This window comes from Labrus mixtus, chromosome 18 (genome assembly GCF_963584025.1).
Source record: "Labrus mixtus chromosome 18, fLabMix1.1, whole genome shotgun sequence".
Taxonomy (NCBI): Eukaryota; Metazoa; Chordata; class Actinopteri; order Labriformes; family Labridae; genus Labrus; species Labrus mixtus.
In genome coordinates, this window is record NC_083629.1 from 8,714,738 (window position 1) to 8,734,502 (window position 19,765).

General features: G+C 44.4%; 2 protein-coding genes across 8 annotated transcripts; both read left to right on the plus strand.

The window, feature by feature from the left end:
• The first annotated feature begins 737 nt into the window (after nucleotides 1–737).
• cfl2 (cofilin 2 (muscle)) lies at nucleotides 738–7,509 on the plus strand. The gene is made up of 4 exons (XM_061063824.1): nucleotides 738–884; nucleotides 4,974–5,281; nucleotides 5,397–5,473; nucleotides 6,534–7,509. The coding sequence occupies exons 1-4, from the start codon at nucleotides 882–884 to the stop codon at nucleotides 6,644–6,646; spliced, it is 501 nt and encodes a 166-aa protein (XP_060919807.1). The 5' UTR covers nucleotides 738–881; the 3' UTR covers nucleotides 6,647–7,509.
• A 5,863-nt stretch (nucleotides 7,510–13,372) lies between these two features.
• On the plus strand, nucleotides 13,373–19,543 carry snx6 (sorting nexin 6). Of its 7 annotated transcripts, none has more exons than XM_061063805.1 (16): nucleotides 13,373–13,436; nucleotides 13,608–13,658; nucleotides 14,772–14,876; nucleotides 14,961–15,071; nucleotides 15,353–15,474; nucleotides 15,560–15,683; nucleotides 15,879–15,974; nucleotides 16,070–16,175; nucleotides 16,280–16,355; nucleotides 16,464–16,503; nucleotides 16,626–16,712; nucleotides 17,333–17,492; nucleotides 17,664–17,749; nucleotides 17,862–18,204; nucleotides 18,236–18,298; nucleotides 18,330–19,543. In XM_061063805.1, exons 1-14 carry the CDS (start codon nucleotides 13,431–13,433, stop codon nucleotides 17,913–17,915), a joined length of 1,224 nt encoding a protein of 407 aa, XP_060919788.1. In that variant the 5' UTR covers nucleotides 13,373–13,430; the 3' UTR covers nucleotides 17,916–18,204; nucleotides 18,236–18,298; nucleotides 18,330–19,543. The 7 variants fall into 7 exon arrangements, with proteins under 7 accessions (XP_060919788.1, XP_060919787.1, XP_060919790.1 ...); XM_061063804.1 differs by having other exon boundaries at nucleotides 18,267–18,298; XM_061063807.1 differs by having other exon boundaries at nucleotides 17,862–18,149; nucleotides 18,267–18,298.
• The last annotated feature ends 222 nt before the right edge of the window (nucleotides 19,544–19,765 follow it).

Consider the following 19,765-nt stretch of genomic DNA (forward strand, 5'->3'; position numbering starts at 1 on the left):
TAACGGGGGTCTGCCAATAGGGAGGATACAGTCAAATTTCAAAACAAAGTCATTGTTTCTGCAGAATAAATGTTTTAATATCTATTTCATTTTATGTGAGTAATATTTTAAAATCAAATGAAGAAAGAGTCATGTGATATCTGCATTACTCCTCCCCTCTGTCCTCCTCTCCTCTGTCCTTCTCTCCTCAGTCCTGTCCTCCTATCCTCTGTCCTCCTCTCCTCAGTCCTCTCCTCTGTCCTCCTCTCCTCAGTCCTCTCCTCTGTCCTCCTCTCCTCAGTCCTCTCCTCTGTCCTCCTCTCCTCAGTCCTCTCCTCTGTCCTATCCTCTGTCCTTCTCTCCTCAGTCCTCCTCTCCTCAGTCCTCCTCTCCTCTGTCCTTCTCTCCTCAGTCCTGTCCTCCTATCCTCTGTCCTTCTCTCCTCAGTCCTCTCCTCTGTCCTCTCGTCTGTCCTCCTCCCCTCTGTCCTTCTCCTGTCCTCTCGTCTGTCCTTCTCTCCTCAGTCCTCTCCTCTGTCCTTCTCTCGTCTGTCCTTCTCTCCTCTGTCCTCTCTCCTCTGTCCTTCTCCCCTCTGTCCTCCTCCCCTCTGTCCTTCTCTCCTCTGTCCTCTCCCTCCCTTTCCTCCTCTCCTTTGTCCTCCCCTCATCTCCTCACCTCTGTCATCTCCTCTTCTATCTTATCCTCTGTCCTGTCCTCCCCCGGAGTTTGTGTGTGTGTGTATTACGCAGGTCTGCTCACTGCGATGAGGCCCCGCCCCTCCTCTCCTCCTCTCCTCCCTCCTCCTCCTCCTCCTCCTCCTGCCGGCCACATTCCCCGCTACCTTTCACCCCTGAGAAACCCCGATCTGACGTTGAAGCAGCGCGGACAAACCCCGGGACAACATGGTAAGAACCTCCCTTATTGTGTCCTCCGGGCCTGACTGTGGTACAGTGAACCCGGGTTAGAGTCTGTATGAGCCGGTCTGCAGTGGACCGTTATTCGGTTAGCTTGAAGTTAGCTAGCATGGCTCACTGTTAGCTCCGCGCGCTCTCAACGACCGTTACTCGGTGTTCAGTCACTATCGTCTTCTTATCCCGGGGTTTGATTTGGACACGTTAACGGAGGTTTCACCGGATTTATCTGTTTAGCGGTCGGTGTTGTAAGCCGAGCCGTGCCGTGCCGGTCCAAGCCGGGCCGGGCCGAGCCTGCCCCCAGGCCGTATGGCCCGGGGCGGCCATCTTCTCCCCGCTGTGGTCCTGCGGGGCTGACCGGCCGGAAGCACGAGAGACCGGACAGAAAAACCCGGGCTGACCCGGCTCTGCTGAACCCAATTAATCACCTGAAGGCCCGGTTCTAGTAGGCTAGATTTATTCCAGATTAGTTAGCACGGATAGACAGACAGACAGACAGGTAGACAGACAGACAGGCAGCAGTGACTCTGCAGTCTGTCTGTCTGAAGGCCTTCAGGCAGAGCGCAGGGTTTACTGACCCCCACAACTTTACTGACCAGTAACACTTTACTAACCAGTAACACTTACTGACCAGTAACACTTACTAACCAGTAACACTTACTGACCAGTAACACTTTACTAACCAGTAACACTTACTAACCAGTAACACTTACTGACCAGTAACACTTTACTAACCAGTAACACTTACTGACCAGTAACACTTTACTAACCAGTAACACTTACTGACCAGTAACACTTTACTAACCAGTAACACTTACTGACCAGTAACACTTACTGACCAGTAACACTTACTAACCAGTAATACTTTACTAACCAGTAACACTTACTAACCAGTAATACTTTACTAACCAGTAACACTTCCTAACCAGTAACACTTACTAACCAGTAACACTTCCGTACCACTAGTGATGCACGATTTGTATTATCAACAACCACCTGCTCCTGATGGCCAATAAGATTACTGATACATTTTTATTGCATTATGAAGAAGTTCACTTGTCGTTTCTGCACATCTGGGGGCCAGAAAGGTTCAACCTGTAGTCAGTAAAGATGTTTTTATAGGTCTACATTACATTACAGGGTACATTAATACGCTCCAATGTGTTCTGTGGGCCGTCTCATCTATGGCAAACTTTCTGCAGTTTTCTAATGCCTGACGAGTCGGCACCACATCCAATAAGTATATGAACACATAAAATGAAAAAAAGCAATATAGACCGATAAGTCATATGAACCGATATCTTACATACTTACAATAACTATCCAGTATAACACAACTAACCAACCAGTATGACACGACCAACTAACCAGTATGGCTAACTAACTAACCAAAACTTGCTAACCAGTAACATTAACTAACCAGTTGGACTATCTAACCTGTATAACTACTCTGATCAGCTGTGATCTTTTATTAGATCAACTGTTATTAGATCAACTGTGATCTGTTATGTGATCAACTGTGATCTGTTATTAGATCAACCGTGATCTGGTATTAGATAAACTGTGATCTGTTATGTGATCAACTGTGATCTGTTATGTGATCAACTGTGATCTGTTATGTGATCAACTGTGATCTGGTATTAGATCAACTGTGATCTGTTATGTGATCAACTGTGATCTGGTATTAGATCAACTGTGATCTGTTATTAGATCAACTGTGATCTGGTATTAGATCAACTGTGATCTGTTATTAGATCAACTGTGATCTGTTATGTGATCAACTGTGATCTGGTATTAGATCAACTGTGATCTGTTATGTGATCAACTGTGATCTGTTATGTGATCAGCTATGATCTGTTATTAGATCAACTGTGATCTGGTATTAGATCAACTGTGATCTGGTATTAGATCAACTGTGATCTGGTATTAGATCAACCGTGATCTGGTATTAGATCAACTGTGATCTGGTATTAGATCAACTGTGATCTGTTATTAGATCAACCGTGATCTGTTATTAGATCAACTGTGATCTGTTATGTGATCAACTGTGATCTGGTATTAGATCAACTGTGATCTGTTATTAGATCAACTGTGATCTGTTATGTGATCAACTGTGATCTGTTATTAGATCAACTGTGATCTGTTATTAGATCAGCTGTTATTAGATCAGCTGTGATCTGTTATTAGATCAACTGTGATCTGTTATTAGATCAGCTGTTATTAGATCAGCTGTGATCTGTTATTAGATCAGCTGTGATCTGTTATTAGATAAACTGTGATCTGTTATTAGATCAGCTGTTATTAGATCAGCTGTGATCTGTTATTAGATCAGCTGTGATCTGTTATTAGATAAACTGTGATCTGTTATGTGATCAACTGTGATCTGTTATTAGATAAACTGTGATCTGTTATGTGATCAACTGTGATCTGTTATTAGATCAACTGTGATCTGTTATTAGATCAACTGTGATCTGTTATGTGATCAACTGTGATCTGTTATTAGATCAACTGTGATCTGTTATTAGATCAGCTGTTATTAGATCAGCTGTGATCTGTTATTAGATCAACTGATCTGTTATTAGATCAGCTGTGATCTGTTATTAGATAAACTGTGATCTGTTATGTGATCAACTGTGATCTGTTATTAGATAAACTGTGATCTGTTATGTGATCAACTGTGATCTGTTATTAGATCAACTGTGATCTGTTATTAGATCAACTGTGATCTGTTATGTGATCAACTGTGATCTGTTATTAGATCAACTGTGATCTGTTATTAGATCAACTGTGATCTGTTATTAGATCAGCTGTTATTAAATCAGCTGGGATTTGTTATCTGATCAACTGTTATCTGTTATCTGATCAGCTGTTATATAAAGTTGAACCTGGATGTTTTGATGAAGCGGACTTCCTGTCAGTGTTTGTATCATTCAGCTGCAGAGAACAGACGAGCATCTGATGTGGATCAGCTGATCACCTCCAGTCAGCTGATCGTCTGCAGCCTAAAGGGACATTCTGTAGAGCTCACTGCAACAAACACTAAAAACAGTTCAATCAAACTTTATTTACACAGCTGATGACAGACAGGAGACAAACTGTTCAGCTCTGTTCCCATTAAGGTCTCTGCAGTGGTCTGCTCTGATGACATCATGTCGAGGAATATAACTGAATCCATGATGCAGAGCTAAGGCATGCCAGGCTAACATTAGCATGCTAACATGTTGAGTCACACTTTAGGACATTGGTGTGTTTACAGCTGCAGCCTGAGGGTAGGGTAACGACCAGCTCTCAACTTAACTAAGACACAAACACAGAGTGAAGAATATGTGAGAACATCTCTTCACCTGTTCCTCACTGCACCAAACACATGTCCACTTCTTCCTGCAGAACGTCTCAGGTGTTCCCTCTCACACCTGTTCCTCACTGCACCAAACATACGTCCACTTCTACCTGCAGAAAACCTGAAGCCTTCAGTTTGGACAGAGGGAACACACCTCTGAGGTTTTGAACTGTCTGATTAAAATAAATTTGAAGAAAGTGTACATTATTTTTATTTTTTTTAAGATTTATTTTTGGGCTTTTTGTGCCTTTAATGGAGAGATAGGACAGTGGATAGAGTCGGAAATCAGGGAGAGAGAGTGGGGAATGAGGCCACAGGTGGGAGGTGAACCCGGGCCGCCCGCTTGAGACGACAGCCTCCATACATGGGGCGCGCGCCCTAACCACTGCACCACCAGCGCCCCGAAGAAGTGTACATTAATGACCTTGATTATTATTCATAGTTTGAGCTCTGGTGAGATGAAATAACAAAGGCTTAGATTTTTCAGACGTGTTGACGTTTTGTTAAACCTGAGAGCCTCTAGCTGTTCAGCCAATTCAACATGTTACAGTGAAAGTATTCTGAGCGTGGTCGAAGACAGCCTCAGATCGATCAGCCAGAAGTTTAAACTCATTTACTACCAGTTATTTCATCAGCCAATCAGAGTCATGTAAAGAGTGCTAGGAGCAAACTAACAAGCGAAAGAGAAAAGATGTGATGAGGAGGAGAGCTCTGTGTTAATGTGCCCTTCCTGTGGTCTACAGACGTCAGGTGTGACAGTGAACGATGAGGTCGTCAGGGTGTTCAACGACATGAAGGTGAGGAAGTCGTCATCCCAGGACGAGGTGAGGAAGAGGAAGAAGGCAATCCTGTTCTGTCTGAGCGAGGACAGGAAGAAGATCATTGTAGAGGAGGGGAAGCAGATCCTGGTGGGAGACATCGGCGAGACGGTGGATGACCCCTACGCCTGCTTCGTTAAGCTCCTCCCCCTCAACGACTGCAGATACGGCCTGTACGACGCCACTTACGAGACCAAGGAGTCCAAGAAGGAGGACCTTGTCTTCATCTTCTGGTACGGTGCTGATAGAAAAGAAGGCCTCTATAAAGACCATGTACTTTGGTGTCAGGGACCAGATGAAGGTTCCTGTATATCACAGGTGTTGATGACTGTGTCTGTTTGTTGTCAGGGCTCCAGAAACGGCTCCACTGAAGAGCAAGATGATCTACGCCAGCTCCAAAGATGCCATCAAAAAGAAGTTTACAGGTGAGTCATTATAAGGTTATAGAGTCTTACATCTGCACCTCCTGATCCTTGAACCAGACTGACAGCGATATGAATGTTTAGGAAGCTTTGATTTCAAAACCACGTGTTGTTAAACGATATAGTCTCTGAATGATCGATAGAATCAAAAAAGTACTGCAGCTTTAAGAAAACTTCAGACCTTCAGTTCTGTGTTTTTAACCTAAAGAGAGCGAGAGCGAGCGAGCAGAGCAGAAGACACTTCACATGTTGCACAAATACGTTGACAATGTTTGGGTCCTGAAGCGTTCTGAACCAATTTGTCTTCAGGTCGTTGTCTGCAACTTTTAATAATTAGAAACAATAAATGACCTACTATTGGCTGTGTAGGACTTCTGCTGTTGCCATGGTTGTGACAAACCGTAGTGTAGAGTGTAACCATGGTAACCGCAGATCAGTAAACAATGTTAAGTATGTGCAGAATGCCATGATAATAAACGTTCACAAATATTCCTCAATGAGCTGATTGTTGTTGTTCAGGTGAGAAGTGTGTGTAGGTGAGACGCGTGTGTGTTCAGGTGAGACGCGTGTGTGTTCAGGTGAGACGCGTGTGTGTTCAGGTGAGACGCGTGTGTTCAGGTGAGACGTGTGTTTGTTCAGGTGAGACGTGTGTGTGTTCAGGTGAGACGTGTGTGTGTTCAAGTGGTACGTGTGTGTGTGTGTTCAGGTGAGACGCTTGTGTGTTCAGGTGAGACGTGTGTGTTCAGGTGAGACGCTTGTGTGTTCAGGTGAGACACGTGTGTTCAGGTGAGACGTGTGTTTGTTCAGGTGAGACGTGTGTGTGTTCAGGTGAGACGTGTGTGTGTTCAGGTGAGACGTGTGTGTGTTCAAGTGGTACGTGTGTGTGTGTTCAGGTGAGACGTGTGTGTTCAGGTGAGACGTGTGTGTGTCTTCAGGTGAGACGTGTGTGTGTCTTCAGGTGAGACGTGTGTGTTCAGGTGAGACGTGTGTGTGTGTGTGTGTGTGTGTGTGTGTGTGTGTGTGTGTGTGTGACCCCTCAGTGACCTCAGGTGTGTCCCATCAGGTATCAAACACGAGTGGCAAGTGAACGGGCTGGACGACATCCAGGACCGCAGCACGCTGGCTGAGAAGCTGGGCGGGAACGTGGTGGTGTCTCTGGAGGGCAAGCCGCTGTGATGTCACCGCAGCGAGCCGAGCGGAGCCAAGCCAACCGCCGTGCCATCCGGACCGAAGCACCTGACCCCACCTGAACACCGCCGCTTCACTCAGCAGCTTGCTCTGTCTGTATCCATGTCCTGAAGGAGTTAGCGTCTTTAGGCCTCTTTGTTTTTGTTTTTGTTCTTTTTTTTTTTTCCCAACATGAAGGAGATCTCATTAACATAACGATATGCAAACACCTCCCAGTTTGTTGCCACCTGACTTCTGTTCACCTGGCACAGTAAACAAAAGATGACACACTACCAAACCCCAGGAAGGTTGTCTCTCTCACAGCCAGAGTTTTGCCAAAAAGTCCATGTGAAGGAAGCAGACGAATGTGTTGGAGGCGGGCGCCATGCTACGAAGCTCCGCCTCCTGCAGCACACGGGTCGCAGCATGAAGCTTTTTACATATGACTTTATTTATTATTGTTCACTGTTTCTTCTCCAGTGTGTTAAAGCAGGCAGACGTATTGTTAGACTATGCATCAGAGGAAGAGAAGAAGATGTAACCCGGCACTTTTTGTTAAACACTACAGAACGTCAAGGCCTCTGTTTATGTCATCAAGAGAATGTTTGTTTACCTCGCCTCATTCCTGTCGGACTCACGTCATTCTAGCTGTTTGGTCGTCGCCTTACTTTCAGTTTGAATGTAACCGTCACACCACCTAGTTAGAGTGCACTTTGTTTTTGTGAAGAAACTCAACAGGAAGCAGATTAGCCCCGCCCCTCAGTGAGAGATGACCCCACTACAACAACAACACGTCGACATCTGGAGCCTTAAAGTGGAATGTTGTTTCTGAGATCACAGGAAGCCACTTTGCAATAAAAGCCTGTGGCAGATCTGATGAGTCCCGCCTCTTGAATCCACCAATCACAGAGGACCTTCACTCACAGCTCATGCACCTGGGGCCTCATTTATCATCAGTGCGTAGAAAGTGTTCTAAATTCTGTCTTACGAATGAAATTTAGAATGTTTCTAAGTACAAAAAAATCTGTATTTATCAAACATGCGGACGGCGATTGTACGCACATCGGTAGGTAATCAGTGTTGATAAATCCCACATGTTCTTAACCAGCAGGCTCGTGCATGTTCGGGGACATTTGCGTTCAGAAACTCCTCCACTAAACCATTTATGGTAACAACACACCTCTTTAAAAACCACTTGAACATATTTACCTCGGCGGAATAATGTGAGAGCAAAGAAAATAAGCTTTATAACAAAAATGGAAGTGGATGAGGTTGAATAAAAAATGGTAATAAATAAATAAATAAATAAAATAAGGTTAGTAACTATTGCCCGAAGTGACCCAATTAAATTATTAGTCTTTTCACTTAGTATAAGTTACTAATAAAAGAAAAAATGCTGCTTGAGAGAAGGTGACAGGTCAGAGGAGAAAAGACTAAGATGAACTTTGATATTAAGCTCAGTGCAAAAAATAAAACGCATCGCGGCACAAAAGCGAGAAGCATTTGCAGCTGAAGGATAACAGAATACTCCAAAATTTCACCCAAGAACGGTGCATTTACAACGTCATCGGGGGCAAAGCTGGGAAAAAAATCAAACAGTGACGCTCTCAGAAGAGGACAGGCTGGACCAAACAGATCAGTGCGCTCTTTTGAAAAGCCCTTACTGCGGAGCGCACGGTTCGCCAAATCATCTAAAGGCAAAACGAGCCATAATGTAACATTTCAAACGCCTGTCACGTCGGACTTTTTAAGGTTTTGGAACAGATTAAGGCAACACGTCTGTTTCAAACCATACAAAATCACTTATTTGGGGTTTTTAATTAAAGAAAACTCAGAACATGCATCTACGTTGAGATTGATTCTGGCGTGCTGTGACACTCGTAATGCTTTCAATGTTCTACCGCTAGATTCTGTGCGTAAGCATTCTCAGAGCTGTGCTTATATTTACACACATTTCTAAGTAAAAGTACAAGTTGATAAATCCCACTCTGCGTGGGAATGTTCTTACGCACACATTACACACAGAACCATGCTTACGCACTGTTGATAAATGAGCCCCCAGTGTCCACCTGGGAACCTCATGAACAGGTGTCAAGTTCTACAGTTAGCAGTGGCCGTTAATCAGCTGTCAGGTTTAAAAGTCTAATACAACATCTCTGCAGAACCTCAGCAGACACACAGAACACCAGTTTAACTCTGTTAGAACCCAGTGTGACCTTTAGAATGATTTAGTGTGACCCCAGAGAACCTCGATAGATCCTTTATTATATGTAAAAGGGACCAAAATTGATCCTAAATAAAGTCCAAAGGACCCGATGAGAACCACCACAGAAAAGAAAAAAGGAACCTCAATAGAACCAGAATGACTTTAGTAGAACTGTTTCAGAACCCTTCAAAGTCAGTACATCTCTAGTTGGAGCATCTACCACTTTAAATAACAGTTTAAAATTCAGCAGAACAACCAATACAGCCTCATTAGAACCTGAACAGAATTACTGGTGCTTCAGTAGAACCCCATATGAATCATTCTTAATTGACATGAATCAAGTCACAGTCTGCAGAACCTCACTGGAACCATAAACACTCGAGTAGAACCTAGTTAAGTCAGAAACACAGTCAGCACCATCAGGGGCAGAACAACCTCAGTAGAACCGGGATGAAGTTTAAAAAATGTCATGACAACAGAAATTGTCTCCTGACTTGCTGTCTCGAGCTGTGACTTGGTGTGAGTCTTAAGTCCGGACTTGGTGTGAGTCTCAGGTCCTGACATGCTGCCTCTAGTCCTGACTTTATGTGAGACTCTAGTCCTGACTTGGTGTGGGTCTCTAGTCCTGACTTGGTGTGAATCTCTAGTTGTGACTTGGTGTGAGACTCTAGTCCTGACTTGGTGTGAGTCTCTAGATGTGACTTGGTGTGAGTCTCTCTCTAGTCGTGACTTGGTGTGAGTCTAGTCCTGACTTGGTGTGAGTCTCTAGTTGTGACTTGGTGTGAGTCTCTAGTCGTGACTTGGTGTGAGTCTCTAGTCCTGACTTGGTGTGGGTCTCTAGTCCTGACTTGGTGTGAGTCTTTCTCTAGTTGTGACTTGGTGTGAGTCTCTAGTCGTGACTTGGTGTGAGTCTCTAGTCGTGACTTGGTGTGAGTCTCTAGTCGTGACTTGGTGTGAGTCTCTAGTCCCGACTTGGTGTGAGTCTTGAGTAGTGACTTGGTGTGAGTCTCTAGTCCTGACTTGGTGTGAGTCTTGAGTAGTGACTTGGTGTGAGTCTCTAGTCCTGACTTGGTGTGAGTCTCTAGTCCTGACTTGGTGTGAGTCTAGTTGTGACTTGGTGAGTCTCTAGTTGTGACTTGGTGTGAGTCTCTAGTCCTGACTTGGTGTGAGTCTCTAGTCCTGACTTGGTGAGTCTAGTTGTGACTTGGTGTGAGTCTCTAGTCCTGACTTGGTGTGAGTCTCTAGTCCTGACTTGGTGTGAGTCTCTAGTAGTGACTTGGTGTGAGTCTCTAGTCCTGACTTGGTGTGAGTCTCTAGTCCTGACTTGGTGAGTCTCTAGTTGTGACTTGGTGTGAGTCTCTAGTCCTGACTTGGTGTGAGTCTCTGGTCGTGACTTGGTGTGAGTCTCTAGTTGTGACTTGGTGTGAGTCTCTAGTCCTGACTTGGTGTGAGTCTCTAGTCCTGACTTGGTGTGAGTCTCTAGTTGTGACTTGGTGTGAGACTCTAGTCCTGACTTGGTGTGAGTCTCTAGTCCTGACTTGGTGTGAGTCTCTAGGTGTGACTTGGTGTGAGTCTAGTTGTGACTTGGTGTAGTCTCTAGTCCTGACTTGGTGTGAGTCTCTAGTCCTGACTTGGTGTGAGTCTAGTTGTGACTTGGTGTAGTCTCTAGTCCTGACTTGGTGTGAGTCTCTAGTCCTGACTTGGTGAGTCATCGGGCTAAGCAGATGAACGGATAACGCTGTAGATTCTTGACCTTAAAAGGTGTTAGTAATGCAGCTGCTCTGGCTCTGGTATGAAACCAGGTGGATCAGGGACTTGGACTTGGTGTATGGTTGGGACTTGTGTGCCGAGTCGTTGTGGTTTTCAGCTGTAGTTGAATGGTTTTATTAAACGTAAAGGATGACTCACACACAGAGGAAGCTGCTCCGAGAATCTGATCCTCCTGCTGCTATTTCTGGAGCACACATGCTGTGGAGTCCGTCATCACGTCCACAAAAGGACAAAGTGGACGGACGGACGGAGAGCCGAGCTCACATCACAACTACACACAGATACATATACACACAACATCATCCCAATCACAGTGAGGAGCTGCAGACAAACATGTGGACACACCAGAGGAACAAAGATCCACAGGAGGAGGAGAGAAAGGAGAACGTCTTTGTTCCACACGTGAGACTTGGAGTAAAAGTTCTGTGATTAAAGAAACATCTCTCATGAAGGACCAACATTCACTCTTAATCTCACCACAAGAAGAATCTGACGGCATGTGTGCTGGCATGCAAACAAAGATAATCATCAAGAAGCAATTATTGAATCAACCAACTAATTAATAAACCAACCAGTGGAGGTGTGTTTGTGAGTGGAGTCATCTGAGACAGAGAACAGACTTTATTCTGAGGAGACTCAGAGAAAGATCCAGCAGCTTCTTTACAAACCCTTCCTATAAATACATCAATAATACAATAGAACTAATAATGTTAAAACTTAAAAAAAACAAAATCATTTACAACATATTCAAATATAATTGTTTGTGTAAATCTAGAGTTTTATAGTCTTCACCATCTTTGCACGAGTTTTATTGAACAATCATTCCATTAAAGTGATGACTATGAATATCTTTATAATATAAATGTCATTTTATTGAAGTTTCTCTGCACACTCAGATGTTTCAGGTGGAGACTGAATCAACTTTTAAAAATAAGTGTGCAGCTTCTATCATCATATTCTATAATAACTCATAAAATAACTTAAATGTGAAATCATTCAGAAAAAGGAAGACAAAAGTTTATCAGTCTATAAATAAATATGTGTTTACAAAAGGATCCATGTCTAAATATAGTCCGAGAGAAAAAAGACTCCATTACCCAGAAGCCCTAAAAGTGGGTCAGCAGTACAGACCCTGTATCAACAGGTCAGCAGATAACAGTCATGATCACAGAGTTTTGTCGCCACCTGCTGGTCACTAAGGCGAACTACAGGCGACGATCCTGAACGACATCCTCTACAGTTACTAACCGGGTTAACAGAGACATAATAAAACATGTATGTCGTCTGTTTAAAAAAAAGTTATATCATTACTTTCACTACCTGTGAATACATCACGGCTGTCATTAAGCAGGTGTTACATCACTCACCTGTAGAGCTGGTGAAAGTGCTGCTGGGATATTTAACAGTGAGTCCTTGTGACTCTTGAACGACCTCAAACACCAACAAGCCTTTAAAGTAAAGCGAAATAAAATCATACAAAGTCAAACACTACGAGCTGAAATACCTCCGAGGATGACGTCACAGCACTCTCTTCATAAAGTAGAAGATAAAAAACGTTGTTTTATCAGAACATTTATCTTAAAATAATAAACATGAGGAGGAATATGTGGACGTCACAGCCGGCTCTTCTTCAAGGTGAGGACCAGTTATATCATCAGGTGGAGATTAAACTACACCTGCACATTCATTAACCAATCGTAGCAGTTCTCTTATGACAAACCTCCAGAGTCTCTCTGTGTCATCAGGTCATGAAAAGCTATGATGTCACATCAAACTGAGCTTCAATAAATTCATTCATACTGAGAATAATAAATCAATCAAACGAAAACAAAGATAACGTGATACAGATACATGAAAGTGTCAGTACGCCAGACGTCATCACTACAAACTGTCACTCACCTGGACGCAGAGGACCAAACACTGATGGACAATTAACAAAGTTAAGCCCCTGGCCCCACAAAGACAGGTTTGTGGGGCCAGGTTACAATTCACTTTGCAGATGCTTTTATCCAAAGCGACGTACATCAGAGAGTAAGTACAACACTAATCCATTCATACACTGTCACTGAAGCAGAGGGAGCAACGCAGGGTTGAGTGTCTTGAGTGACACATCGGATATGTTGCTCAGCTGGGGATCGAACCTTAGAGCTTCCGGTTGAGAGGTGACGACCAACTGAGCCACAGCCACCCACGACATGTGTGTAGTGTGTGTAGAGACAGGTGTGTAGGGCCAGGTGTGTAGAGACAGGTGTGTGGGGCCAGGTGTGTAGAGAGGTGTGTGGGGCCAGGTGTGTAGAGACAGGTGTGTGGGGCAAGCTGTAGAGAGCTGTTTATAGAAGCCAGATGAACCCAAACATTTGCCTCAGTCCCTGTGATTGGCTGATCCGACTGATTGGTTGATTGATTCAGACCTGATTAGTTAAAAAAAAAAAAACTACAGAAGACACACATTTATTTATTAATGTGTGTAAATTTTAAGAACATTTAATTATCAAAATATGTTATTCTTAACACAGTTCTTCGTAATAATGTTTATGTAACTTCAGATATAAATTGTAGTAAATTAAATAACTAAAATCACTAAAAAATAATTAAACTTAAGATATATACTATCATCAAATAAAGTCTCATTAAATATCTTACATTACATTTACATTTAATTAAACTGAAAAAATTCATTGTATTTAATAAAATAATTTCAATAAAAACAAAATTAAGTTTTGATTAAATGTAAAAATTGCTTGTTTTCATTTTATTTCAGATATCTGCCTGCCTTGGTGACGTCACAGCACTTCCTGTCTCCACCCGTTCGCAGCCATGATGGTGGGTTTATCTCTTTTCTCCTCTCTGCCGCTTGTTTTTTTCCGTGATCTGCTCGGTAACGGGTCCCGAAGCCGCCGGTGCTGCGCTGTGTGTGTGTCGCTGTGTGGTTGTGTGTGTCACGGTGAGTATGTGTGTGTGTCTAACGGCTCTGTGTGCTCTGTGTCCCCGCAGCAGGAAGGGCTGGACGACGGACCTGACTTCCTCTCCGAAGAGGACCGGGGAGTGAGTCTCACTGTGTTACCTGGCTGCCTGCTCACCTGTTTGTCTCTGTGTGTGTGTGTGTGTGTTACCTGTGTGTGCGCGTGGACTCTGTGTTCTGTACGGCTTGGGTAAAGTAGCTGTTAGCATTAGCTTTGGTCCCCAAGTTAGCCGTGTTAGCTAACATTAGCTACATGCTAACGTTGTTTATTTCAGTTAAACTGGTTCATCAGCTGAGAGCCAATCAGAGACAGAGTTACAGGCCGCTAGCTTCAAAGCTAACCGAGCTAACGGCTAGCTGTGGGCTTCAGATTAATCACGAGCTGTTAATAAGCTGCTACTGCCTGACCATCAGGCTGTCACATGACACACACACACACACACACACACACACACACACACACACACACACACACACACACACACACACACACACACACACACACACACACACACACACACACACACACACATTACATACACTCTCTGTCTCTCTCTCGCTCACACACACACACATTAATGTTCCAACCTGTAAGATGTGTAGTGAGTGAAATGATAAAGTGACCTTACTATATGATCAGACATTAAGGAAACATGTTGAAGTGCTGGCTTCTCTGACAACAATGCAGCAGCCAGTATGTCCTCCTTCTAACTTTAGATTCTGGTCCTGAATGCTCTGGATTTGTTTGGACCAGAGAAGGTAGACGGTTTTAAGACACCCCCACACGGCTGTTTTGGACGCCCCTCGGTTTACCAGATATGAGAGCAGTTATCAGGTCAAACCAACAGGTGTTGCAGTGATGGAAGCGGGCAAGAGAAGTGGTTCAGATAGAAGTGATTGTACCCGACCTAAAAAGCCTCTGCATGTTTCTAATAAGCTCCACGAGCAGAAACGTGCTCAAACTAGGATCAATATTGGAGATGCTTTTGAAAAATGGAGAGAGGTTAGAACACAGAAAGGTTTACAGACCGATGCAGAGCTAGATAAACACTGAAGCTTCAGTGTCCACCACATGGCAACCTGAGTGAGCATCGACTCTAGAGAGGAGGAGGGGGGGGGAGACAGCTCTCTACAATGTTTAGAATTTAGACTGCAGTACCCATTTTAAACACTAGGGTTTCTTGCTCCTCCTGCAGCCGCGGGCGGTGAATGTGGATCTGCAGACGGACGCCACACTGCAGGTTGACATCTCAGACGCTCTGAGTGAGAGGGACAAGGTCAAGTTTACGGTCCACACCAAGGTGAGGTGTGTGTGTGTGTGTGTCAGTGTCACATGTTTGTTCCGTCAGTCAGCTGACCTGATGATCTACTTCCTGTTTGAACAGAGCACGCTCCCCAACTTTAAGCAGAACGAGTTCTCGGTGGTCCGACAGCACGAAGAGTTCATCTGGCTGCATGACTCGTTTGTTGAGAACGAAGACTATGCTGGCTACATTGTAAGAACGCACACACACGCACTAGTGTTGTTGCGATACCAGAATTGAAAACTTTGATATAAAGTCCTAGACACCCAATGTTTGATCATTTCTTATTTTGAATGATCAATCACCGCAGTGTGTCTGTGAGAGACGTCATCGTAACCTTTTCATGTTTACGAGACGCCCAAAGGACTGAAGAAATGTCCCAGCCTGCCTGAATATTCACTGATCACATTCCTCAGGGTAAGAAGTCATTTGTTGTTGCTGTTGTTATTAATTATGTTGTTGTTGATGTGTAGATCCCCCCCGCCCCTCCCAGACCGGACTTTGACGCATCCAGAGAGAAGCTGCAGAAGCTCGGTGAGGGAGAGGGATCCATGACTAAGGAGGAGTTCACTAAGATGAAGCAGGAGCTGGAGGCGTGAGTTACTCACTAATGAAGTTCACCTGAGCCGTGTCACACAGGTGTGTGTGTGTGTCACGCTGACTTCTGTGTGTCTCTCCAGAGAGTACCTCGCCATCTTCAAGAAGACTGTCGCCATGCACGAAGTTTTCCTGTGCCGTGTCGCTGCTCACCCCGTCCTCAGGAAAGACCTCAACTTCCACGTCTTCCTGGAGTACAACCAGGATGTGAGTCCCACCTGCTGACACCTCACGGTGTGTGAGGTGACACGCCTCACACACCTCACAACATCAGTCCTACAACAGAACAGGATGTGCAGAGTAGTGTTTCCTGTCATACCTGTTACCTGTATGCTGTGTACCTGTACCATGCTGCTGCTGCTGCTGTTGTTGTTGTGTGACCTCTGACCCCTGCTGTCACAGCTGAGTGTACGAGGGAAGAACAAGAAGGAGAAGTTGGAGGATTTCTTTAAGAACGTGGTGAAGTCAGCTGATGGCGTCCTGGTGGCCGGAGTCAAGGTGACAAACACCTCAGTTGAAAGCTAAAATATGTTTCTTCTTCTTCTCTGAAATGTGACGTCAGTCGTAACGTTTCCTGTTTGCTTGTTTTTCAGGACGTGGACGACTTCTTCGAGCACGAGAAGACGTTTCTGTTAGAATATCACAACCGAGTCAAAGACGCCTCGGCTAAATCTGACAGAATGATCCGCTCGCACAAAAGTGAGTCACAACAAGAGTTGGAGGAGGTTCGAGTCATGCCTGACACTGCCCAGGTGCATTATGGGAAGGGTTGTGAAATGTAAAAAGTGTGTTTTTGTGCTCAGATGCTGCAGACGACATCAACAGAATCGCCTCGTCTCTTTACACGTTAGGCACGCAGGACTCCACAGACGTCTGCAAGTACGAACGCCTCACCTTCACTCTGTTTATATTCAGCTCAGGCCAAACAGATGGCCATGATGACATCACTTCCTGTTCATAAAATGCTTCCTGTTTCTTCTGTTGCAGGTTCTTCCTAAAAGTGTCTGAGCTGTTTGAGAAAACGAGGGTAAGTGTGATCTCTTCCTTTCGAAGGGAATAGATGATCTTTGATTCTGTGTGTTTACGGCTCTGATCAGCTGATAAGCTCCTCCATCAGAACTCACCGGGGCTCTCTTTGTTGTGTTGTAGAAGATTGAATCTCGAGTTGCAGCAGACGAAGACCTGAAGCTGGCTGACCTGCTCAAATATTACCTGAGAGAGTCACAGGCTGCAAAGGTGTGATTTCCTACTGACAGTGAAAGCATCATGAGTCATCCTAACAAACAGAGAGAGTGAAAATCATTTAGACCCTTGACTTGTTTTGCACCTTTTAATGTGATACAGAAAATGTGATTTTCACATATTTGTCTGAAATATACACAACGCTCTCTGTTCCAGCCAACTTTATAAATAAAACAATACATTAAAAAAAAAAATCATTTAGAGAAATGAGGGGCGATGCAGAGAGGAGGAGCTCGTTGGTGTGTTAGATCTCTCTCTCTCTCTCTCTTTGTAAACACACACACACACACCACTACATTGTCGACATATTTGAAGAGTTCAGACGGTGTGCAGGAGTTTGTATTTAATAATCTCTCCTACTCACCTGTCCTATAGAACAGATATATTGTTTAAGGTTGAGTATTTTTAACCCCATCGATTATTCAAATCTCAGATTGTTTTATCATAAAACACCTATCAAAAAGTTTGGAAAGCTTTGACAACCTTAAACCAAATCTAATCCATGTCCTGCTGGTTCATTAACCCCACTCAACTGTTTTAGTCTACATGTGTTCAGTTCTGAATCACAGCAGGAGTTTGGAGTGGTGACCTTTAAAGTTTGTGACCTGTAACAGGACCTACTGTACCGGAGGAGCCGTTCCCTGGTCGACTACGAGAACGCCAACAAGGCTCTGGACAAAGCTCGCGCCAAGAACAGAGACGTCCTCCAGGCCGAGACCAGCCAGCAGCTCTGCTGCCACAAGTTTGAAAAGATCTCCGAGTCGGCCAAGCAAGGTCAGTCCCCGTGTCCCCTCGAGTTCCCTTCACACCTAAAAACATTTCACCTTCCCCGCATAAATCCAGTCTGAGCCCAGGTTGAAACGTTAACACCTGATCCTGAGACAGCTGTAGATTACACACACACAAACACAGAGTGTTATCTAACATGGTTCTGTTCTAACTCAGAGCTCATTGACTTCAAGACGAGACGAGTTGCGGCTTTCAGGAAGAACCTGGTGGAGCTCGCCGAGCTGGAGCTCAAACACGCCAAGGTAACCAATCACTGCCATACACCTTATTCTCTTTATGAACATGTGTACCTGTGTCTGACTCCGCCCCTCTCTCCTGTGTAAATGTGTCTGACTCCGCCCCTCTTTCCGGCAGGGAAACCTCCAGCTGCTGCAGAGCTGTCTGGGCGTCCTGAAAGGGAACACCTAACTGTGCGAACCCGCCTACATCCAACTAGACACATGCCCCTTTGCTACAGCCCCGCCCCTATAACTGTACACACACATCATGGGGCGGAGCCGAGGCGGATGGACGATCAACACTGCAAGTTGTGGACCAGAAAGAGAGAGAGTGAGAGCGAGGCTTAAAAAAAGACTTAATCAGTATCCAGACACCGTCCTCTTCGTCTTCATCTTCCTCCCCCGTCCTGCAGCACCTGTACAGGTTATTGTATTGCACCTGTACAGGTTATTGTATCACACCTGCAGCACCTGTACAGGTTACTGTATCACACCTGCAGCACCTGACAGGTTATTGTATCACACCTGCAGCACCTGACAGGTTATTGTATCACACCTGCAGCACCTGTACAGGTTATTGTATCACACCTGCAGCACCTGACAGGTTATTTTATCTCACCTGCAGCACCTGTACAGGTTATTGTATCACACCTGCAGCACCTGTACAGGTTATTGTCACACCTGCAGCACCTGTACAGGTTATTGTATCTCACCTGGACTAGTCCTGCACGCTTCTCCTGAGTGACGTTCATGTGATTAATAAAACATGTCCACTAGGGGGTGCTGCTGCTGCATTAGAAGTGATTAACTTGCTGAGTGGTCGGGTGTGTGAGTGTCACTCAGGTGTGCAGCTCCTGCAGGAACAGGTCTTCGTAAGTCTGTGCTGCCCTCCATCTGAACCTCTAGAGTGTCAGGACACCAGAATTTAAACTTTGATATGATAATAGTCCAAATCCAATGATATAGATGCCTGTTCATTACCATGGCAACAACGACAGAAGACTGATACTGGGTAATGAGTTGTTTCTTGTTAACAAAAATTGCACACAAAACATTTTGGAAACAAAATGTTGATAATATATATGTACAGTTTACATTCTGTTGTTGTCTTGGTAACAAACGGGTATCTCTATCATCTAGATTTCTTTACTAGAATCATCAAAATTTAAACTTTGGGTGTCATGACGACCCCAAGACTCGGTGACTCAGAGTTCAACAGTCCTGAAGTCTGGTTCAGCTCTTCAGGTGTCTGTCACTGCTCCTCCTTCTGCTCCTCTTCCTCTTCTTCCTCCCCCTCCTCTTGCTCCTTCTGCTCCTCCTCCTCAGTTCTCTGTCTTATCTGACAGTGTGTGTGTGTGTCGTTGTTTTGAGTGGGCTCTTGTTCCTGTTCTTATTAAAGTGTAATGTCACTAAATAAACAGCCTTGTATATGTTTGTATTAGTTAACTAATGAACGCTAATCTTGATCATCCTCCTCCTCCTCCTCCTCCTCCTCACTAACTGTAGCCTGTGTTTCTTTGAGTTGTCTGTCATTCCAGCCGGCGGAGGAGCGTCGCTCTGTTTGCCTTAACGTCGATCAGTCGCTCTGTTTGATTTCCTGTGAAGAAAACTGTTTGTTTTTGTTTGGTTCTTTTTTAAAGTGCACTGTACACGAATGTTTTTTCACTCTTATGTGACCAAAGCTTCCATTTCTGATTCAACGAATAGAGAAAAAAAAGAGATGATTCTGAAATCACATTTGTTTAATCTTCAGCAGGTCTGTAATCACCTGGTCATACTGAGACTGAATAAAACTTTACGGACACTTTTCTTAAACAACTCTGTGTCACACTTTACTGGGAGGACAGAGACACCTGATTGGAAAGGGAGGGGAGGGGTGGGGGGCAGGGTCACTTCATATACATGTGTGCGTCATGAAGGCTATTGGCATGTTCTCCAAGTTCAAGGTTCAAACTTGACATGATTGTTTTAAACGTTTCATACTAAACGTCTCTTCAGAAGCAGCGGGGATGTCGTGTTGAATGTAAACAGGATGTGATG